Below are 22,626 nucleotides of genomic sequence, written 5' to 3'. Positions count from 1 at the left end.
ATTTCGTTTCTTTTTATGGCTGAGTAATATTCATTGTATATTTGTGCCACATCTTCTTTATCCATTCATCTGTCGATCGACACTTAGGTTGCTTCCATGTCCTTGCTATTGTAAATAGTGCTGCAGTGAACACTGTGGTACATGACTCTTTTTGAATTGCGGTTTTTCTCAGGGTATATGCCCAGAAGTGGGATTGCTGGGTCGTATGGTAGTCCTCTTTTTAGTTTCTTTTCTTTTTTTTTTTTTTTAAAAGAAGATGTTGGGGGTAGGAGTTTATTAATTAATTTATATTTATTTTTGCTGTGTTGCGTCTTCATTTCTGTGCGAGGGCTTTCTCTAGTTGTGGCAAGCGGGGGCCACTCTTCATGGTGGTGCGTGGGCCTCTCACTATCGTGGCCTCTCTTGTTGCGGAGCACAGGCTCCAGACGTGCAGGCTCAGTAGTTGTGGCTCACGGGCCTAGTTGCTCCGCGGCATGTGGGATCCTCCCAGACCAGGGCTCGAACCTGTGTCCCCTGCATTAGCAGGCAGATTCTCAACCACTGTGCCACCAGGGAAGCCCCTCTTTTTAGTTTTTTAAGGAACCTCCATACTGTTCTCCATAGTGGCTGTATCAGTTTACATTCCCACCAACAGTGCAAGAGGGTTCCCTTTTCTCCACACCCTCTCCAGCATTTGTAGTTTGTAGACTTTTTGATGATGGCCATTCTGACCGGTGTGAGGTGATACCTCGTTGTAGTTTTCATTTGCATTTCTCTAATGATTAGTGATGTTGAGCATCCTTTCATGTGTTTGTTGGCAATCTGTATATCTTCTTTGGAGAAATGTCTGTTTAGGTCTTCTGCCCATTTTTGGATTGGGTTGTTTGTGTTTTTGATATTGAGCTGCATGAGCTGTTTATATATTTTGGAGATTAATCCTTTGTCAACTGCTTCATTTGCAAATATTTTCTCCCATTCTGAGGGTTGTCTTTTCATCTTGTTTATGGTTTCCTTTGCTGTGCAAAAGCTTTGAAGTTTCATCAGGTCCCATTTGGTTTTTTTTGTTCGTTTTTATTTCCCTTTCTCTAGGAGGTGGGTCAAAAAGGATCTTGCTGTGATTTATGTCATAGAGTGTTCTGCCTATGTTTTCCTCTAAGAGTTTGCTAGTGTCTGGCCTTACATTTAGGTCTTTAATCCATTTTGAGTTTATTTTTGTGTATGGTGTTAGGGAGTGTTCTAATTTCATTCTTTTACATGTAGCTGTCCAGTTTTCCCAGCACCACTTATTGAAGAGGCTGTCTTTTCTCCATTGTATATTCTTGCCTCCTTTATCAAAGATAAGGTGACCATAGGTACATGGGTTTATCTCTGGGCTTTCTATCCTGTTCCATTGATCTACATTTCTGTTTTTGTGCCAGTACCATACTGTCTTGATTACTGTAGCTTTGTAGTATAGTCTGAAGTCCAGGAGCCTGATTCCTCCAGCTCTGTTTTTCTTTCTCAAGATTGCTTTGGCTATTTGGGGTCTTTCGTGTTTCCATACAAATTGTGAAACTTTTTGTTCTAATTCTGTGAAAAATGCCATTGGTAGTTTGATAGGGATTGCATTGAATCTATAGGTTGCTTTGGGTAGTATAGTCATTTCCACAATGTTGATTCTTCCAGTCCAAGAACATGGTATATCTCTCCATCTGTTTGTATCATCTTTAAGTTCTTTCATCAGTGTCTCATAGTTTTCTGCATACAGGTCCTTTGTCTCCTTAGGTAGGTTTATTCTTAGGTATTTTATTCTTTTTGTTACAGTGGTAAATGGGAGTGTTTCCTTAATTTCTCTTTCAGATTTTTCATCATTAGTGTATAGGAATGCAAGAGATTTCTGTGCATTAATTTTGTATCCTGCTACTTTACCAAATTCATTGATTAGCTCTAGTAGTTTTCTGGTAGCATCTTTAGGATTCTCTGTGCATAGTATCATGTCATCTGCAAACAGTGACAGTTTTACTTCTTTTTTTCCAATTTGTATTCCTTTTATTTCTTTTTCTTCTCTGATTGCTGTGGCTAAAACTTCCAAAACTATGTTGAATAATAGTGGTGAGAGTGGGCAACCTTGTCTTATTCCTGAGCTTAATGGAAATGGTTTCAGTTTTTCACCACTGAGAATGATGTTGGCTGTGGGTTTGTCGTATATGGCCTTTATTATGTTGACGTAAGTTCCCTCTATGCCTACTTTCTGGAGCGTTTTTATCCTAAATGGGTGTTGAATTTTGTCGAAAGCTTCTTCTGTATCTATTGAGATGATCATATGGTTTTTATCCTTCAATTTGTTAATATGATTTATCACATTGATTGATTTGCATATATTGAAGAATCCTTGCATCCCTGGGATAAACCCCACTTGATCATGGTGTATGATCCTCTTAATGTGCTGTTGGATTCTGTTTGCTAGTATTTTGTTGAGGATTTTTGCATCTATGTTCATCACTGATACTGGCCTGTAGTTTTCTTTGTTTGTGACATCATTGTCTGGTTTTGGTATCAGGGTGATGGTGGCCTCATAGAATGAGTTTAGGAGTGTTCCTCCCTCTGCTATATTTTGGAAGAGTTTGCGAAGGATAGGTGTTAGCTCTTCTCTAAATATTTGATAGAATTCTCCTGTGAAGCCATCTGGTCCTGGACTTTTGTCTGTTGGAAGATTTTTAATCCCAGTTTCAATTTCTGTGCTGGTGATTGGTCTGTTTATATTTTCTCTTTCTTCCTGATTCAGTCTCGGAAGGTTGTACTTTTCTAAGAATTTGTCCATTTCTTCCAGGTTGTCCCATTTTATTGGCATAGAGTTGCTTGTAGTAATCTCTCATGATCCTTTGTATTTCTGCAGTGTCAGTTGTGCCTTCTCCTTTTTCATTTCTAACTCTGTTGATTTGAGTCTTCTCCCTTTTTTTCTTGATGAGTCTGGCTAATGGTTTATCAATTTTGTTTATCTTCTCAAATAACCAGCTTTTACTTTTATTGATCTTTGCTATTGTTTTCTTCATTTCTTTTTCATTTATTTCTGCTCTGATCTTTATGATTTCTTTCCTTCTGCTAACTTTGGGGTTTTTTTGTTCTTCTTTCTCTTAATTGCTTTACGTGTAAGGTTAGGTTGTTTATTTGAGACGTTTCTTGAGGTAGGATTGTATTGCTATAAGCTTCCCTCTTAGAACTGCTTTTGCTGCATCACATAGGTTTTGGGCCGTCGTGTTTTCATTGTCATTTGTTTGTAGGTATTTTTTGATTTCCTCTTTGATTTCTTCAGTGATCTCTTGGTTATTTAGTAGTGTATTGTTTAGCCTCCATGTGTTTGTGTTTTTTACAGTTTTTTCCCTGTAATTGATATCTAGTCTCATAGCTTGTGGTCGGAAAAGATACTTGATACGATTTCAATTTTCTTAAATTTACCAAGGCTTGATTTGTGACCCAAGGTATGATCTATCCTGTGCATTTATTATTTTTAAGGCATTTGCAAAATTGGCTTGGATTTTAGAGTGATCACTGTGTCTGACAATGGAGAAGAGACTGTGGGGAGGATAGGATGGGAGCAGGAAGACCAGTTAGGAGGCTGTTGCAGTCATCCTGGGAAGAGCTCATGATGGCTTGGTCTGATTGAATGGCAGAAGTAGAGATGGAGAAAACTCATCGGGTCTGCATATATTTTGAAGAGCCAGCAGGATTAGATAAGGGGATGTGAGAAAAACAGAATAGCCAAAGGTTTTGGCCTAAACAACTGAAAGGATGAAGCTGCCATTTACTGGAAGATGAGCAGGTTTGAGGAGGGAAACCAAGAGTTTCATTTTGTGCACATCCCAGTTCTTCTGTGAATTACAGAGCTTGTCTTTAGGATCATCTTCAGGTAAAAATCCCTTGAACTTGAAGCTTCTTAGTACTTAATAATTAGGTCTACCCATCTCCAAAGAGCAAAAGAATACCGTATGCACATCCTGAGTTACAGTTCCAGAAACAACAAAGGAAGTGTCATCTTTGGAGGACGAGGGTCATAGAAGAGTTCTCGGGCAGGTTTCCTTCCTTGGACAATAGCTAGTAGCTACAGACCCAGTCTTGCTCTCAAGATTCAGCATTGGTTTTTGGCATTAGTGATGGACACAGGTTTTCCACCTGTCCTGTTAATGAGCACCGGGAGTCCCTGTCAGAAACTTTGTTTGCACCAAAGATTATCTCCGTTTTCCTCAGTTGAAGCATTGCCAAGGTATTGCCAGCTCATGGCTTCTTGGTAGGGATCCTTTGCAAGGTGATGCACAGATGCTGGGGGACAGATGATTGTGGGTCTGCAAGTGAGTATCTTTCCTAAAGAATGTTGTTTTTCTTTTTTGTGACTTTTGGCTGAGGAGGTTTATGATTTTCTTTGAGAGACTGAACCCAAAGGATCCACTCAGATCAAATCACAAACTAAATGCTTTTGCCAGGTTTCATCTTAAAATGGAAACTTTGTTCTTTTCAGGAATCAAAAGGTAAAAGAAAGCTTTTCTAAAACCATTAAATATGTTGAGAACTTTCTCGATTAAACCTAGTGGAATGGATTTTCTTTAAAGATAATTGACTTCTACTTTTACAGTGTCCCAACAGTGGCAGTGATTTAAATCAACACACAGGGCTCTGTGTTTGCTGCTGGGTGGCATAAGCGCCAGCAATATTAATTAAACAATCACAGTTGAGAGGCAGGCATTTCCTGGGGATCAGTAACCATCTAGAAGGAGTTGGTAATATAAGACCCAGCCAGTCACTAATCTTTAGGATGTATCTTGTTGCCACTATCATCATTTTTATGAGAAGGGAAGATATGTTGACACAGTTATAAAATTTGTTTAGCAGATGATGAAGTTGCAATTGATACAGCCAGGGTGTTTCCAAAAAACATACATCCTTAGCTCCTAGCAGAGGATCGTGGGTCAGCCATCATTCAACTTACTATTTGGTTTATGGTAGTAATTTGGTCCATCACCAAAGCCTAATAACCCTTTGGACCTGGTGCAGCAACTCTGTGGGACTTCCTCTGCTCTCTTTAAGCAAAGAACCAATTCTGCGTGGATGAAATACATATCTTGGCATTTTATATTCATTTCTGTGGGCAGTAGTTCTCAATCTGTGGTCTGGGTATGATACTGAGACTCTTACAGGGGGTCAAAATATAAAATATATTTTTATGTATTTTAAAATATAATATCAATCAAAATATAAAATCAAAAATATTTTCATGATAATACCAAAATATTCTTTGCCATTTTCATACTCATTCTCTCAAAAGTAGGACAGTGGAGTTTTCCAGGTACTACATGATAAGTGGTGATATATAGTGCTCTGAGGGCTAACGGAATGTGCCCTTGTGTGTTCTTGGATTTTAACATTCTTCAATACATGATTTTTGTAACTTCCTGTGGTTCTGTTATTTATTTCAAAATAAAAAAGTTTTAAAACTTCTAGTACGATAAATAGCAATAGATACAACTCACATAAGCCAAAGCACTTTGAGGTCGTTAGTAATTTTAAGAGTTACTAAGGGGTTCTGACACTGAAAAGATTATGAACTGCTGCTACAGGATATGTAAATAGGATAGAAGTTTTCTTTCCTTTAGGAACTTGAAAGAAATTATTTAACCTTTATTTTATGTACTCTTCACCTTCCACTTCCTGATGTTCTCCTTACTCTGGAGCAAAGGGAAGTGAGCAGAACTCTTTACCCAACAAATAAGATAGGTATTTGGAATAAGATGTCCGGTTTGTCTCATTTACTTCATCAGTGATAATTTTACCTGTGGTTCGTGTAAAAGAGTTTCTGAAGCCATAAAATTATTATAAACTTATTAAAGATGCAGACTTACAACATGGGGCGAAGGTTCAAGAAAGACTAGGTCTCTAGAGGAGAGCCACCCTCAGGCTGATTTTAAGAAGAAAGTCACAGTTAATCTAGGGATGAAACTTTAACATCTTTCCATGCCTTGAAGTTACACTGTTAGGCTGCATTCTTATGTAGTATTTTTACACGTGTACTAAGTATCTCTTTTTTTGACTGCCCAGAGGTAACACTGTCTTACTAAAAAAGATTAACATCCATCCACACTTTGATGTAGCTTACAACCTTTTGCAGCCAGTTTTCTAGGCCGCCAGATACCCTAGATATGTAGATACTGCCAGATAGTTCCTTTCCTTTCCTTTGGATAGAAATAGTAGGTCTGGGAAGATATGTTCCTTTCAGCAATCGTGGTTGAAGGGTTCTATCATAGAAAGGAAGAACTGGGCATCGCTTTCTGTATCATTGCTTCTTGTGCAAAATTTCTGTATTAGGCCTTCTGTCAGAATAGCCTAGAATTCTAAAACAACACATTGGAAGTGAAAAGGCGGGGGTCTACTCCAAGTTGAGGTGCTGCCTTGTTAGTTAACCTCTGGCCTGACCCTTCAGTCTTCCCTTCCCTGGTGTCCTTATCAGCAGCGTTAATCCTGTTTAGAGAACAGGCCACGGATTGACTTACTGAAAAACACCTCTTTAATACCTCATTTTTTTTTAATGTGTTCTGTCCAAATTTTAAATAGATCTGCTTTTTTCTGATGGTGCCTTTTGTTGAGAGGGCTCCCACAGACTCACCTGAGAACCACAACCATCACTGATGGAGGCGGGGGAGACAAGCAGAGTGCACTTAGGCTGCTCTTCTTTATCTATCTGGTGAAGCATTTTACAGGGAGGAATAAAGCCTCCTGGAATAGAATGGTCCATTGAACAGCAAATGCCAAATACTGGTTTTAAGAGAACACTGTCAGCTGTTTGGCTTTTTTAATTTTTCATGTTAGAAAACTCATAGGAGTTTACTTTGCTCCTGACTTAATACTTTCCCATTTGAACTTTGACTATAGTTTTTCTCCCAGAAAGAGTTTAGCGAAAACCTCCATTTCTTGTCTGTCTCCTTTCCCAATGATGATGGGAAATGATGATGAATGGATTTCAGTGTCTTTAAACTTTATGATTTGTGAGTTGGACTGTACCAAAACTTAAATGCTGAGTTATCACCTGTAAAGCTAATTTTGGCCTAGGTGACCCCACAGTTACAGTTGCTTGTAAACTCTACTTTAAGGTTAAGAATACTAGCCCCACCTGGGGAACCTCAACTCTATAGAGCAGGCTTGCACCATTGGTAATTCCTGCTTTTCTTGAACACTCTTGCAATGAGTTGGAGGGGCACAGCTGATTGTCCTAAAACATTTATATGTATCCAGAATGTGCACATTAACATTCCAATTTTACCTTTTTGTCCTTTCTCTTACCTTTCCTCTCAATTTCATAGGGTGATATCCATGAGGATTTTTGCAGTGTTTGCAGAAAAAGTGGCCAGTTGCTGATGTGTGACACGTGTTCCCGTGTATATCATCTGGACTGCTTGGACCCTCCTCTGAAAACGATTCCCAAGGGCATGTGGATCTGTCCCAGATGTCAGGACCAGGTACTGTGGGTGGGTCAGAAAGGACAAGGGACGGAGGAGGAGGAGAAGGACCTCCTTTCCCCTCTAAGCTGAGGGAATGGCTGAGTCTCTTTCCTCTCTAGTAGTTCTCCGAGCCACATCTGCCCTGTTCATAGCACAGCACTCACCCCCACAGCATCCCTCCTCTCAGAGGTTCTCTGTTCATGAGGCAGTGACTCATGTACAGGTGGAGAGACCCTAACTGCTTCCCTCTATTTGAAATGACTTATCTTTTCATTACCTTTACCCTTAAAAGTCCGTAAGACTGTCTGTGTCATTCTCTAAAAATAGTCCAAACTCAGCATATGGTTGAAACTCTGGAAATAAAATCCTTAAAGGAAAGTGCCCAATTGATCAATTGATCATTTAATTCAAATAAGAGCAGTTTTACTTTTAACCTGTGTCATCATCAGGATAGAGAACTATAAAAGTACTGTCTTAATATTTCATGGATTTGAAAGAAAAGAGAAAGCCTCTTCCCTCCCTTTTCTGTTTAATTTCTGATTTTTTATTTAAACTATCCATGTATCTTTATGTCTTTATGTTTTTATTATAAGCTGTCTTGAGACCTTTTTGGAAGTAGGCAAAAGTATAAATATTAAATAAATAAGCCCAGTAGCTCAGCAAGCTTTGGGGTCCTGCTCGGTTCTTTGGAATCCTGATTGGAGGGAATTCTGGTTTTCCCCTTTAAATCTTGGTCCTCATCCTTACTGTCTCCATGATGTAGTAGAGACAGTTCTCTCTGTTCTCTTCCTGATACTGCTTTGTGACCCTCTGATAATTTTCTACTCGGGGTCTAGATTATATACTTCAGTACTTGGAACTGATATTTAATTTCCTTGGTCAGGCTGTCTTTGAGGCACATATAAGCTAAAATTGCGACAGGCAGCCCATGTCAGGTCAAGGACGAAGCTGCCAGTGGCTGCTGCCATTATGCAGACTTGCAGCTTGTGTGCTGATGGTCCTGACCGTTGGGAGTAGTTGGGGGTCGTGTAGCAGGCATGAAAAGAGGGGAATGCCTAGCCAACCCCCAGCCTCTTTCTAAGCCAGGGCTCAGGTGGCTTGGCTCTTCCTGCCGTTGACCCTCATTCTTTCAGGCTGATAACTGGGACTTTGTAGTCCAGAAACTATAGACCAGGGTTTTGCAACACTGCCACCATAAATCCTTCCTGGATTTTGTCTGCCAATAGCTACAGACACTGTTGCTTGTTACTACACAGTGGATGTGTGTTTATATATCTTTCTCAAGGGTAAAATTCTAAAAATCTTTTCAGATGCTGAAGAAAGAAGAAGCAATTCCATGGCCTGGAACTTTAGCAATTGTTCATTCCTATATTGCCTATAAAGCAGGTAAAGAATTAGCCCTTCTGCCTTTTGTATAAGCCTCCCTTTGTTTAAAAAAAAAAAAAAAGTACTAGGAGACAGTATTTGTTTTGTTTTCAAAAGGAACTGTAAAGTTAAAAATGAAAAGCTTTGGGGCTTCCCTGGTGGCGCAGTGGTTGAGACTCCGCCTGCTGATGCAGGGGACACGGGTTCGTGCCCTGATCCGGGAGGATCCCACATGCCGCGGAGCGGCTGGGCCCGTGAGCCATGGCCGCTGAGCCTGTGCATCCGGAGGCTGTGCTCCGCAACGGGAGAGGCCACAGCAGTGAGAGGCCCGCGTACCGCAAAAAAAAAAAAAAAAAAAAAAAAAGAAAAGCTTTTATTGAACGAAATAAAAAGTTTGTTGTAGCACTTTCTTGGGGGGGAAAAATGAGAAGTGATATTTATGTAAAGCCAGGCCCAAGCCACCGACAGTTTTCTTAGCGTCCCTTTACATATAAAAGGGAAAGTCTAAGTGGGCAGGTTCTGTGCACTGGCTGTGGGGCTTGGGGAGCTTTGAGGAAGATACCTTCTTTGGCAAGCCTTCTGAACATCGTGGCCTTTTCAAAGAATTTATTGTCAAAAACAAGTTCCTTTTTCTTTTTTCCCAGCAAAAGAAGAAGAAAAACAGAAATTACTTAAATGGAGTTCAGATTTAAAACAAGAACGAGAACAACTAGAGCAGAAGGTGAAACAGCTCAGCAATTCTATAAGTGTAAGTAAACCTCATGCTTTCGGTGATAGGTACAGAGGTACAGAACTTTCTGTGTACATAACAGTACGTGTGGCTCTCAAGCGCTGATTCATTCCTTCAGCTTATTAACACTGTTAACTTGGGTGGTTGCAGTTTGCTTCCAGTTAGAGTTTGGCCCTCAGGTACAGGTGGCCATTTGGTATACGGTGCCTTAGCCAAGCTCTGGAACATCCTCTTGGCTTTGACCTGAGAGAAGATTTTCAGTCTTCTGGCTGAAGAGATCAAGTAGCAACTACAGCAGCATAGCCAGCACCCCTGCGTGCTCCTGAGTGTGTCTGGGAGGAGTGTGGAGCCGCCTGACACAGACCAGGCCCCCGCGTGTAATTCTTCCCAGTCGCCTTAGCTAGTGGGTCCATCTGCATGGCTCTTTCCTCCCGCCCCCTCTTCCATGCCCTGCTGATTGCCTCTCCAGGTTTATCTGACCAGCCTGAGGAAGAGCGCTTTCTAGAGACAAGTACTGGAAGTAAATACTACCCCTGGCTGACCAGGTGGGAAAGAGGTTTGTGTTTGCAGCAGGGATTCAGAGGCTCCTCCTGACAGGAGCAGGCTTTCTTTTCCATTGAGTAGGTCCCCTTCTTGGAGTGAGGTGGCCTCAGCCCTCATGGACGCCAGGTGGTGCCCTGGACTTGGTGGCAGTCACGCTGTCTCTCATCATACTGCCCGTGGCTGGCAGGTTTCACATCGCTTTTCCTGCCTAGAACAGAAGCCAGCAGGTGTGGGAGGCCAAGTACAAGAGGGCAAAAGACTACAGGTCCCTGACCAAGCAGAAGGCCTTCTGTTGGCTGCAGTCTTTGATTCTCCTAAATATCACTAAATATCCCACCCCAGGCCCTGCCTCTAAAATCTTGCTGACCCAGTGATCCTCAGCAGGCCCTCAAACTGAATCCAGATACCACTGGCTTGTGCCTGCCCTGTAAAGCTCAGCCCAGCCCTGAGCGTATCAGCGCCATTAGCAAGGTAGATGCATACCCAGACCTGCCCAAACCAGCTTCAGCCCAGCTGTGAGAGCTTTTTCTTAATGCCTTGTACTTTGTAGTATTATAGTGGTAGTTCATGTTTGGTTTTAATTCCTAGTGTCAAGTAGTGGGCTTTTAAACCACTCACTTGCCCTCTGTCTCTTGCCTCTTGGGCCTCCTCCTTCCCTTGGGTAGCAGCAGCCACTCCAGTGTGGAGCAGAACAAGGTCTAGGGGCCTCACACTAGTCAACAGGGATTCTTTTATCTGGAGAGGGCTGCCAGGCCTGTCAGAAAAGCCGGAGGCTCAGTGCCACTGCCCTTCTCATTGGCTGCAGAAATGCATGGAAATGAAGAACACCATCCTGGCCCGGCAGAAGGAGATGCACAGCTCCCTGGAGAAGGTAAAACAGCTGATCCGCCTCATCCACGGCATCGACCTCTCCAAACCCGTAGACTCTGAGGCCACTCTGGGGGCCGTCTCCAATGGCCCGGACTGCACTCCCCCTGCCAACGCCAGCACCTCCACGCCGGCGCCCTCCCCGCCCCCCTCCTCCTCCTCCCAGAGCTGCACAGCGAACTGTAACCAGGGGGAAGAGACTAAATAACAGAGCCCTGCTAGGAGAAGCCACGGGATCCCAGTGGCGAGGAGAGCAAAACACTGAAGACTCTAGACAAGCAAAGCCGGATTTCTTCTGGAAAGTACAGAATTCTTTTGGTTCTTTGGTTCCAGAGAGAGAGAAGATGCTTGTGCCGGGTGGCACCAGAGTTTGCCAATTGATCCTTCTTATTCTGTGTGTACATGCAAAGACTGGACCACGCCACATGAAACCGTGCCAGCTGGAGGCTCTGGGCCAGCACCACGCCGAGTGGATAATACACTTGCTCTCCCTGTTACACGCCAGTGTGTGCCTGCGGCAGCCCCCACCACCACCGTGGGCTCGCTTTTGTTTTGTTGGGTGGGGAGCGGGGACGGGCCACGGGGTGGTGGGGAGCAGGTTCCAGACCCTTATTTGCTGAGCTGTTTGTTTAGGTAGAGAAGACAAGTCCAAAGAGTGCGTGGGCTTTCCTGTTTCTAAACTTTCACTACTATAAAACCAAAAAGAGGAAATCGAGATTTAACCAACCCCAGTGCCCAGAGGAAGGGATGGGGAGGGAATGGGAGGGAGCCGGGGTGGGGAAAAGTATATCAGATAAGCAGTATTTCATATTGTCTGGGGTGGGCACAGTGCACGGAGAGATGGACACCAAGAACAGCCACCGGGGTCTTCTCCGGAGCACTCCGCTCCCCCACCCCTCCCCAAGCTCCTTCCCTGCTTTGGCAAATCGGCACCGTCCCTGTGGATGATGATCCGGTTACCTTCCCTCTCCAAGAACAAGCAGACCCAGGCCTCAGGTGGCCCTTGCCCGGGGCAGGGAAGAAGGGTGTGTGTGTCGAGGAAGGAAAAAAGGTGGATCAGTGATTTTACTTGAAAACAAGCTCCATCCCTTTTCTATATTTATAAGAAGAGAAGATCCTGAGCGAAGCAGCACGCGACCCAGGTGTGTGTGAATTGAATGGAGACGTTGCTTTTCTCTCTTTTTTTTAAATTTTTGTTTCTGTTCTTTCTTCTTTAAAAAGAAATTTATTTTGTTGTTTATTTTACTTTTTTGGTAACAAAAACTAAAATAAGGAATAGAGAAGCTGTTTTTCAGGCTGACAGTCCAATTAAGGGTAGTCGAGACCTTGCATGGTAGAATAGGAATCATAGTGTCAGTGAGGTCCAGTGAGTCTGTGTGAGTCCTTGTGTCATCGTTCGGGGCACTGTTTTTTTATGCAAGGGCAAAAATCTTTGTATCTGGGGGAAAAAAACAACAACTTTTTTTTTAATTAAAAAGGAAAATAAAAGAGATTGAGGTCTTCCTAGTGTTACTTAAATTAAGATCAAGGTAAGAAACATTGTAAAAAAAAATTACAAAAGTGCTATTTGTTTCTTAAAAACAGTGATTTCTATTAAAAAGGTGTCAGAACTGGAGAAAATGCTGTGTAGTTATAATTTTTTAGCACAGAACCTGCTGAACATGATGACATTTTGCTGTGTTTGTGTCTCAAGACTGGTGGCCTAGTCTCCATGATTTCTGTCCTCCGGACGGCTGCGGCCCTGACGAGCAGGGGCAGAGCTCTCCCACCATTCTCCCCTGCTCAGAAAAGACTGTCCTCTCTTCTTGGTGCAGGGATCTGGGCTCCTGTTTCAGAAGCCCACATGGAGTGTGGATGGTGTCAGGGCCCTCCCTGTTGTCTCCTCGGGTTTTGCTAGAGCAGAAGGCTGGTGCCTAAATAAGATCCTTTCCTTTGGTGCTGCTCTTGGTCTTTCAGCCACCAGCATTTTGAGCGCCTGGGGGACAGCTTTGAAGGAAATGGCCACTGAAGCTCATTGGTGCGCACGCACCCCGGCTTTGGTGGAAGGGTGCAGGGGGCAGGCTGCATCAGCCCTTGGTGCTTAGAAAGAACAAGGGAGTGAGATGTCTTGAGGAGACATGGTGTCTCTGAGACAGAGAGCCCAGGGTGGCCTTTGTGTCTTCGTGTTTTTGAAGAGAGGTCTGAATCTCCAGCTGCTTTCTCTGCCTGCTGGCTCCAGTCACCGGAGATGGGAGTTTACTCCACTTTGCCCACCCACAAGCTTCCTGGGTGACCTTTGGCTAGAATGCGGTGCTTGCCTTGGCTTGGCCTGTCTTCTTCTTGAGAAAAGCGGGATTCTGAGAGGCTCAGACCATTTCTATCATCTTGCCTTGTGGGAAATAAATTTTGTCAAGTGTGCGCTCCCGCTGGAGACCTTTTGCCCATTGTGCGCATCTGGCCACAGGAGGGAGGCGGGCGCTCTGCACTCCCCCCTCCCCCCGGCACTCCCGGAGCACCTCTCCCAAGCCCACCCCCTAAGGGCCAGAGTCTAGGAGGGGCGAAAAAGGGCCCAGTAGTTTCTCCCTCACTTAGTTAGGCCCAGAGAGACAGAGATGGATCCTGAAAGCAATTGCAACAGAGAAATACTCCTTAGGTAAAACGTATCTCATCTCTACCAACCATTTCCGTTCATCTTCCTGGGATGTTAGAAGAGGGGATTAAGAGGGGCTGCACAGGCCTCAGAGTCAGGACCTGGCTGCAAGGTTGCCTGAGGGGGAAAGAAAGGAGCTCCCTTTCCTCATGCAAAAACCCAGGTGCTATGTCTAGTCAGGGAGCTTTGGGAGATGCCTGGACTAGTTGGAGAAATAGTTGGCAGAGGTTCAGAGCCCAGAGGCGGGCTGTACGCCCTGTCTTGGAGCCCTCCCATTTGACTTGTCTGGGCCCAGAGGCTGGAGGTTGCCACATAATACCTATCTTCTTGAAAGCAGTGGGAAACTGTGATCACTAGAGGCCTTTGCTCAGAAAGGAGCTGCCTGGAGGTTCTTGAGGGTGGGAGGCAGGGCTAGGAATTGACCAGGGTTTTGCCAGCTGCTGTGAGCAGTCACACTCTGACCTTGCCTAGGGGTGTGGATTCTTCCTCAAGTTCAGACATAAGCTGTTGTGCAAGTCAGCTAGTATGGAGTAAACAATGCAACCCTGCCCCCAACCTGCATTCTGGACTCAAAATTCCCAAGCACCCCTTACTGCAAAGAAAGGGCCCTAGTCACCCAGTCTCCTCCTCCTTCACTGTCCTGCCAAGAGAAGACCGTCTCCGTTCCTCCAGACCTGTGGGGTCCCTGTGACCGCCTGAAACACACGTTCATGACTGCCCCACCGGAGCTGCCTCTCCCTCCCCCCACCCCCCTTTCCCTTCTGCTGCTTTTCCGCGTGCCCCAGTGTAGCTGCTGACAGACACACCTGAGAGCGGCTGGCCTGCAGTCACTTCGGAGGCCGGGGAGCGGCTGATCTGGCTCTAGGAAGGAGCTGCCCCCCGGGCCCTGGATCAGGATGCCCCTTCTCAGTCCCGTAGCTCAGGTGACGCGCCCTGGAAACAGTGAGGTCACGTTGCTGTCATCGTCCCTGCTCACGTTCTTGCCAGTGTGGCCTGCAGGTCCTTTTTCTTTCATGGAGACTGCTGGGTCTTGTCTCACTGCTGCTGAGCTCATCCAGAGTTCTGCTTTCTTCCTTCCTTTTTGGGCCCTTTTGGCGCAAGCTTCTGGTCGTGCCTGGCAGGGAGACCAAGCTCGGGGCAGCACCTGGTGGGCCTTACCTGTGTGGGGCCTGTAACATGGCTGTGGCAGCCTCCAGCTGGCGCCATGTGAGTGCCCGGTTTCCCGACAGGCCCGCCTCTGTCCCCGCTGCTGCTTGGCTCAGGCTTGACAGGTGGTGTGCATGGGCGCAGTTGCGCACCCCACACCTCTCCTGTGAGGGTGGTCGCGTGTCCTGCTCACCTCAGTCTCCGCGTGTGCAGCTGCCTCTCCAGCCATCTCGGACACTTACTCTCTTGCGGCCAGCGGAGCCTCCTTGTGCTCTCGTGCCAACCCACGACTCACACAGCACACTCAAAAGTGGCTTCCTTCCCTCCCTTTTAGGGTTTGGTCTTTCTTGTTTATCCAAAGGGCTTAATTTAGGAGACTTTTACCCCAAGGGGCAAAAGGCTCTTTGGTAGCAGGATGGATGGTGGCCCAGGCCCTGGGTTCTCCAGAGTCCATGGCTTCTGTTGGATGGAGGCAACCTTGCTCTGTCTAAAAGACTGGGGACCTCACCCCCACCCCTCAGCCCGGCACCCTTGGCAGGAAACAGGAGAGCCGTTCTCACCCTGACTTCAAGCCGTCTTCGGTATCAGCTCCTTTCCAGGAAGTGAGGGGGTGGTGGCCTCTGAGAAGATTCCTCTTGGCCTTCCCACCAGAGTAAAGGGGAAGGAAGCTGACCCCGGTGGAGCTCTTGAAAATAGCCCTTGTAAAGGAAGAGCAGGGCTCACAAATTCACTTCACTCCCCACTCCCAAAGGCTCTTCTCCCCTGAGGACTCCACTGTCCCCTCAGCAGTCTCTGGCCCCTGCTCCTCTCTCCGGTGTCATGGGGTCCTCAGCCCAGGGTAAGCTGCAGTCAGGCAGGACAGGACAGGCAGCCGGAGGTCAGCAAGCTCTGAGCAGAAAAGAGCCAGCCAGCTCCCAACCTGTCTCTTGTCCATGCCCTTTGTGATTTCAGTCTTGGTAGAACTTGTATTTGGAGTTTTGTGCTTCAAAGTTTTTGTTTTTGTTTGTTTGATTTTTGTTTTGAGGGGGTGGGGGGGATACAGAGCAGCTGATCAATTTGTATTTATTTATTTTAACATTTTACTAAATAAAGCCAAATAAAGTCTCTCAGACTCATGGTGTTGGGTTTGGGGCAGGGGAGGGTGGACAGGACACACTCCAGTCCCGGCAGCCTCCATGCCAGATTCAGCACCTCCCCAGGCTCACTTCCTCATGCCCCAAACCAAGAGGAACATGAAAAGGAACTGTTAAAACTTTACTTGTGAAAAAGGGGTGTCACAGGTGAGGATGCAGGAACCAGCCCCAAACCAGCTGGGGCAGAGGAGCCCTAGACCCCAGCCACAGGATAGCGGTGAAGGGAGGCGCCGCCCCAGCCCTTCCCACAGAGACTATGAATAATTTAACTAGGGAGGGTGGGGCGGCAGCAAGGTCGCTCTGGTGTCTGCAGGGAGTGTTCAGGGGCAGGTGTGAGGTCAGGTGGGGCCTCGGGGCTGCTGCAGGGCGGTGAGGTATTTGAGGGCAGCAGCCCCATAGCGGCGGGACAGATCCTGGTGGAACTCGTCCTTGAGGGCCTGGAGGCAGTCACGATAGGTGGGGCTGGAGCGGAAGCGGGAGATGTCCAGGCTTGGGGCGTGTGGCAGGTGGATGACGAAGGCCTCGGGCAGCACCAGCAGCTCGTATTCCTGGGGGGTGGGGCACGCGGACAGTCGCTGCCTGGGCTAGGGGGAGATGGCAGCTCTGGGGAATGGGGGGCAGATTTATTCGATAGCCACTAAGAGCCAAAGTCAGGGCCAGAGGCAGCCGGCTTTAGTTCTGCAGAGGGGTGGAATGCCCAGTAGCACCGCCTAACGGTGCAGCATGCCCCACTGCGGTATAGTGAGCTCCCTGAGCCTGGAGGTATTCAAATCAAGGCTGGAGACAACGAGGTGACCCTTACCTGTGCATCCAGCTCCACGACGTGGGCCACCTTGTTCCAGCCGAAGCCCACAAAGCGGGGGTCGTAGCGGGGGCAGTCACGTGGCACCACCACATAGGGCTCGTAATCAGCTGCCCACTGCACGTGGTATGGGGCCTGAGCCTCTCGCCAGCGGGCATAGTCTGTGGGCGCGTGACCCCGGGGCCACTCATGGTGCCTGTGGGGCAGGATAGGGCGGGGAGCCAGGCTGAGGCTAGGAGCTCGTGGCTGGAGGGGGTCTGTGTGGGGAACCCCGGGGCAGGGCAGTGACCTCTCCTACCTGAAGGTGTGGAGAGACCCAGCGTCCAGCAAGGCCAGCAGCTCGGCCTTGGAACTGGGGAAGCTGAAGCGGTAGTGCAGGGTCTCAAATGCGGGCACCACCAGAGCTGCCTTCCGCCCGCTGCCCAGCTCCAGCTGCTTGATGGAGGCCCTGAGGATGGAGCACCCATGAACAGGAGAGAACTAGGAAGGCTCTGCCTCCAGTGCTGGGCCCAGTGGTTCTCTTACTTTTATTAGATGTAGGACCCGACGTCAGGGGCCAGCTCACCCTGAAGCCCACTAGACACACGTGGAGCTGCTGTGGGAGCAGGTCCCAAACTGTCACTCTCCTAGGCAGCCCAGAGAAACGACACGGCCCCCACCCAAATGCAGCCCCCATTTTACAGAGGACACTGCAGCCCAGAAGGGAGCAGGGACACACTCGCCAGGGTCCTGCGGGTGCTCCCCCACCCCGTCCACACCCACTCACATGCCGTTCCTCTCCCTCCTCCGGCCCACCTGAGGTAGTCGTAGAGGGAGTAGGCAGGCAGGAAGTCAATGTCACTGAGGAAGACGTAAGGCGTGAGGGCCTGGGCCAAGGCCACGTTGCGAAGCTGGTTGATGGGGTAGAGGGGACCTTCACGGTACACCACGTGGTAGGCCACATCCTGCCGGGCGGAGAGCACCACCGAGGTCTCCACGAAACGCAGAAACTGCTGGGCCTCTGCGTCTGTCAGGTACAAGGCCAGGCTCATGGGGCCCGGCCAGTGCCTGCACAGGGCTTCCAGCATCTGCATCCTGGGGTGAGGGGAGTGGTCAGCCCAGGGAGGGCTGGGATACCTCCCGCGTTAGCTGCCACAGACACCCCCCTCAAGTGTGACTTGCTGAGCACCTTCCAGGCGCTTTTTGACATGCTCTTATTTAATCTTCACGGCTACCCCACAAGGTGGGTACTTTCTCATTTGACAGATGAGAAAACTGAGGGCCAGAGATATTAAGCCTTGCCCATGGTCCCACAGCTACGGAGGGACAGTTCCAGACATCTGAATGGTTCCCAAAGCCCAAGCTCCTTCCACCATCTCCGGTGTCTCCAACTCCTGGAACTCCTCAAGCAACAGGCAGTAAGAGCTCTTCCTTCCACCAAGTGGAACCCTCCTCTCGAGACCCCCAGTCCCAGACCACACCGTGCTCCCTGGGGCTGCCCTCGGCACCCTCACCGGTCCATGGAGAGCTGGGCCACCAGGGTGACATCGTGGGGCTGGGGGGGCGGTGGCTTGTGGGGCAGGAAGGTGATGTGTACACGGTGCACAGTGAGCCGCTGCCGCCGGAACTCAAAGCATGCGTCCTCCTCGTCCAGTTGCGCCAGGGCCCGCTGCAGCTGAGGGGATGGGGGAGAGGAGGACGGGCTGGGTGGGGCAGGCGGACAAGCCCCAGACCAGGCCGGGTCCCACCAGAGCAGAGGGGTAGAGCCTCCCCGAGGGAAGGGAAGGCGGCTCCCTCTCACCTGCTCGGCCCCAGGAGGGGGCGGGCGGGGGCACCCAAAGAGCTCTCTCCGCAGCAGGTTCCCATCGTACTCCAGGAAGGTCAGGTAGAGGTTGCGGAAGGATTCCACGTGCTTGTTCTTCACGCGAAGCTTCTTTGGTGAGTTCCAGTGGATCACCTGGGACCAGGGAGGGCACCGGTGGGGGGCTGGGAGCAGGGAACAGGGGTCCCCATCCTGGGCCCATCACCACCACTCGGTCCCCCTACCCCGTTCACCTTGAGGTCGGACGCCTCTGAGTAGCAGCGCTCAGCCAGCGTGTGGTCCGACAGTTGCACGTTCCAGATGCAGGGCAGGGGCTGCACCAGCCACGGGTGCTCCTTGATGATGGCATTGAAGACGTCCTGGGCAGAGACAGCCATCACCTCTGGGCCCAGAGCCTGCCCCACCCCCTCCCAAGCTCCCACAGACCTGGTCAGCCAGGGAGGTGGCAGGCAGGGCGAGAAGCTCCCGCGTGGCTGTCAGCTTCCACATCTGCTCCCAGCCAGCCTGCCGGAGCCGGTCCAGCCGCAGGAGGATCACGCCTGCTCATGGGGAGAGGTTGTCATGCCCACCTGGGATGACCAGCTCCTGGGGCCAGGGCTCAAGAAAGTGTCTTTTGAATGCTTATTTTGTGACGTGTTGGTATTTTCTCACTGTTCAGACGTGCGCACGTACTAGCTCTATCAACAACTGATCCTCTTGTGGGTGAAGGGGAGGCAAGGCACAGCTTACAGAGCACCTCCACAACCGTCTTCTCAAATTTGGTGATCCCAGGGCTGGTAAAGTCACCCCCATTTAATGGATGAGAAAACTGAGGCTCAGAGGAACCAAGTGATTTGGCCATGGTCATTCAGCATGTACAGACAAGGTTGGAACTGTGATTTCTGGCTCTTCTTCCAGTGTTCTTTCTACAGAACCGTTCTCCCTGGGGGGTCTTCCAAGCATTCTGTGCTCTAGCCAGCCCCTGGGGCCCAAGGACCAGTGGCCGCCCCTCCTGCCCCCCCGCCCCCCCCCACTGTCCCCACCTGTGTTAAATCCCCGGCCCAAGGCAGGCCAGGGCCTGTGGTTCCTCCAGAGGTTGCCGAGGTACCAGTCGCTCTGGTTCTCCACGAGACCAATCACTTGTTTGTCTGGGAGGGGAGGGCACGAGGGAGCTGCCTGAGGCTGCCACTGGACCTCGGCTCAGGGCTAGGCCACAGAGAGGCCTGCATGGACCAGGGGAAGGGGCTGACTGGGGTGGGGTCCCAGGCCTCTCACCAGAAAAGTGAGCAAAGAGTGCCCAGAGCTCTGCAATGTTGGAGGCAAAGGTGACATCTGTGTCCAGGACAATGACACGGGCCAGGTCAGGGGGCAGGGCGCTGGGCAGCACTAGCTTCATTAGCCCATAGAGGCCAGAGTAGTGCTTGTTGGGTATCCAGGAGACCTGGGGCTGTGGGTGGAAGGACAGGGCATGAGCCTGCAAGAGAAGGGCCTACGAGTGCCAGAACATACTCAGGTGACACAGGGGGAAGAAGGGATGGGCCCCAGGAGGGTGAGGGATTTGAGCTTCAGTAGATGTGATGGGACTGGAGGTCCCAGGCAGCTCTAAGCTGTTCTCCCCGTGATCCCCCACAACCCTGGGAGGAAGGAGGGGGCTGGGTATGGCTGGGGAGGGGTGCAGAAGGGCCAGGGCTCCTGCCTTGAGCTCATCAGCGTTGTAGAAGGTGATCCGGACAGCAGGCACCATCCATGTGTGAAAGAGCGTCTCCAGGACGTTCCTGGCCACGGCGTCAGTCACCAAGTGGAGGTGCAGTGGGTTTTTCCTTCAGGAAGGACAAGGGAGGAAAGCTGAAGGCCCCAGAAGGAGCTACACGGGAGAAGCCCTACCCTTCGAGGGGCTCGGACGTGGCAGCACCAACTTCTGCCAAGAGCTTTTCTGTACCAGCTCCGGACAGCCTTACAACCACCTTCAAGGGACGAGAGGGACACTCCTGGCTGTACCTGTAGAAGAGCATGGACTTCACCAGAGTGATGACGTCTCTGCTGGAGTTATGACCCGCACACACGATAGCCACCTGCAAGAGCTAGGGAGGGAACACCAGGTCAGCAGCAGCCTCCTCCTCCCCTCGACGGTAAGGACCCATGGTTGGGCTCACCTGGCCCAGGGCAGTGTAGCCCCACCCGGCATCAGAGCTAGGCAGGAGTGTCGAGGGGGACTCCACAGGGTGGGAGTACACCCCCTCATTTCACAAATGGGGAAGCCAGGCCAGGAGAAGGGGAGGTGCGAACTCCAGGCGCCCCCAGCTGGCCGGTCAGTGCCAGAGCCCACACCAGGTGTTGGGATTCCCACAGGTGTCCAGGTCCCTGGGCTGGGGGCGCGGCGCCCCTGAGATTCCCGCCGCCAGGGGCCGAGCGCACCTACCTACCTCGCACTTGGGCGGCCGCGGCCGCGGCGGGATGCAATCCGAGCCGTTGTGGCCCCCGGGTTCTGCCGGCGGGTCTCCGTCGAAGGCAGCAGCCCCCCGCGGCCGCGGCCGCTCGTCTGGAGGTACACGTGGCGTTAGCGACCTGGGTAAGGATCCCGGGTCACCCCCGCCCCCACTCGCCTCCCGCTCGCTGCGCTCACAGTCCAGGTCCCCAGGGAACAGGAAGAAACCGATCAGAAGCAGCAGCAACAGCAGTGCTGCGGCCCCCAGCGCCCGGGGGCGCCCTCGGGGCAGCATGGCTGTGGGCAGGGGGTGCTCACGGTGGGGCGCGACCCCGGGCTGTGGGCTCCATCGCGGGCCCTGTGGACCAGGGAGGGAGAGAGGAGAGTCAGCCTTGGGCGGTGGGGCCCGACGGCCACCCGATCTTCTCTCCCGCGCTGAGTCGCCACCTCACCTGCTCCAGCGGCTTGGGGATCCCGACCTTACTCTCTCAGAAGACGGCTGGGGTGCAGGCAAAGGGGAGATGAAGGAGCAGGCCAGCCCGGTCGGAGCGGGAGCCAGCCCCGCCCCCAACCTGGGTTCAGGTTTCATCTCCGCTTGGCTGAATCCGAAGGGGCGGGGAGACCCCTCCCCGGGGTGGGGGGGAGAGGGAGGCCCCGCCCCGCCCCTGCCCGGGCTTACGAGGACCCCTACAACGGGGGACGAAACCCGGGAACCCTCAGAGTAGCTGGAGGGCTTGGGGGCAGCCACCCAGGAAGGACCAGTCCCAACTACCTGCTCTGAGCCCATCCCCCTCTTCCCTGCCCCATCTCCTCCCCCGAACCTTCCCTTGCGGGAGGGGCCGTATCCCCAGACCCGGGATCAAAGGAGTAGCCCGAGTTAAGAGGGAGGGGGCGGGCTGGAAGGCCGGGCCTCACGGGTCCGGACACCTGCTCAGGGGGCGGGAGGCGGGGCCGGCCGAGACTCGCCCAGGAGAGCTGTGGAGCACTTGGAGTGCCTGCTTTCCTCCCTGTCTGCTCCACCCCCACTCAGTCCAGGTGTCCCGGCAGCATAAAGCGGCCTTGTGAAGGGCGCCTCCTGCCCGAGAGTTGGCGAGGGGCCTCACTGACTCAGGCGGCCTGGGCTTCCTGGGCAGGGCCGGGGATCCCCAACCCTTCACTAGACCGTCGTGAATGTGCCTGGCGCCGGGCCTGGATCTCTTCCTTTTCCCCCCGACCCTCCGCCCTGGAGGGGTTAGGGGACGCTCTGGGCTGCGAACAAACAACCACGGTTGACTGAGCGTGTATGCTTCTGTGCCAGGACCTATGCTGAGATTCCACAGCCTCATTGCAATTAACCCTCACATCAGTCCTGTGACACAGGCATGATTCTCCCCGCAGAGCTGAAGTGACCTGTTACAACACCCTCTGGCCCCTCCTGCGGCTCTACCCTGCAGACAGAGTTTCAGTGCTGCTCCTCCATAAGGGTCTCCTGCCCTAGAATCCTGCCTGGATTCTGTCAGATTGTCACAAGGTACGCCTCTCCTTCCACATCCCTTGGTTTATATTGTTTTCCTAGCACTCCTTACAAGTTGACCTTATTGACTTGTTTATAGCCTATGTCTCCCCGAGAGGGTAGCTGCTCCCTGGACTGGGACCCCAGCACCCAACCAGGGCCTGTAAGTATGTGCTGAACATGGATGGGACTCACTGGACCTCACTGTGACCTGGAAAGGGGTTCAGGCTGTGTCTTTCAGCCCAGCTTCCAGCTATAAAAAGTGAGGGTCT

At 50.3% G+C, this 22,626-nt stretch overlaps 2 protein-coding genes across 14 annotated transcripts in view; one reads left to right on the top strand and one right to left on the bottom strand.

Annotated features, from left to right (window-relative positions):
* The window catches only part of PHF21A (PHD finger protein 21A), a 199,848-nt gene extending 184,148 nt beyond the window's left edge, over nt 1-15,700 (top strand). For 9 of the 10 annotated variants that reach the window (XM_081241377.1, XM_081241380.1, XM_081241371.1 and 6 more), the window contains 4 exons: nt 7,305-7,460; nt 8,753-8,828; nt 9,452-9,555; nt 10,886-11,712. In XM_081241377.1, coding sequence (XP_081097503.1) covers nt 7,305-7,460; nt 8,753-8,828; nt 9,452-9,555; nt 10,886-11,155 — 606 coding nt within the window. In that variant the 3' untranslated portion in view covers nt 11,156-11,712. Of the gene's footprint in view, nt 1-7,304; nt 7,461-8,752; nt 8,829-9,451; nt 9,556-10,885 lie in introns of all 10 variants that reach the window. The other variant, XM_081241372.1, reaches the window with a different exon arrangement.
* A 96-nt stretch (nt 15,701-15,796) lies between these two features.
* LARGE2 (LARGE xylosyl- and glucuronyltransferase 2) lies at nt 15,797-21,700 on the bottom strand. 4 transcript variants are annotated; one of them, XM_081241370.1, is made up of 14 exons: nt 21,315-21,692; nt 21,061-21,220; nt 20,861-20,976; nt 20,436-20,518; nt 20,134-20,257; nt 19,713-19,884; nt 18,885-18,997; nt 18,692-18,817; nt 18,438-18,593; nt 18,151-18,311; nt 17,453-17,731; nt 16,956-17,105; nt 16,658-16,853; nt 15,797-16,403 (listed from the first exon to the last, which is right to left on the bottom strand). In XM_081241370.1, exons 2-14 carry the CDS (start codon nt 21,155-21,157, stop codon nt 16,194-16,196), a joined length of 1,983 nt encoding a protein of 660 aa, XP_081097496.1. In that variant the 5' UTR covers nt 21,158-21,220; nt 21,315-21,692; the 3' UTR covers nt 15,797-16,193. The 4 variants fall into 4 exon arrangements, with proteins under 4 accessions (XP_081097496.1, XP_081097494.1, XP_081097495.1 ...); XM_081241368.1 differs by adding an exon at nt 19,481-19,585 and having other exon boundaries at nt 15,799-16,403; nt 18,151-18,593; nt 21,315-21,698; XM_081241369.1 differs by adding an exon at nt 19,481-19,585 and having other exon boundaries at nt 15,799-16,403; nt 20,861-21,220; nt 21,315-21,694.
* Nucleotides 21,701-22,626: the final 926 nt, after the last annotated feature.

This window comes from Mesoplodon bidens (genome assembly GCF_964165515.1).
Source record: "Mesoplodon bidens genome assembly, chromosome: 7".
Lineage (NCBI taxonomy): Eukaryota > Metazoa > Chordata > Mammalia > Artiodactyla > Ziphiidae > Mesoplodon > Mesoplodon bidens.
This window is presented reverse-complemented; position numbering and strand designations above follow the sequence as displayed.

Bases quoted from the DNA above. Each gene is read 5' to 3' on its own strand.
- LARGE2 (XM_081241367.1), bottom strand. From the start codon at position 21,157: ATGCTGCCCCGAGGGCGCCCCCGGGCGCTGGGGGCCGCAGCACTGCTG. The intron at 19,885-20,133 runs GCAGGAGCCCTG...TTCCACCCACAG, and splicing joins ACAACGCTGATGAGCTCAAG to CCCCAGGTCTCCTGGATACC. The intron at 17,732-18,150 runs GTGAGGGTGCCG...CCCTCACCCCAG, and splicing joins GCCCAGCTCTCCATGGACCG to GATGCAGATGCTGGAAGCCC.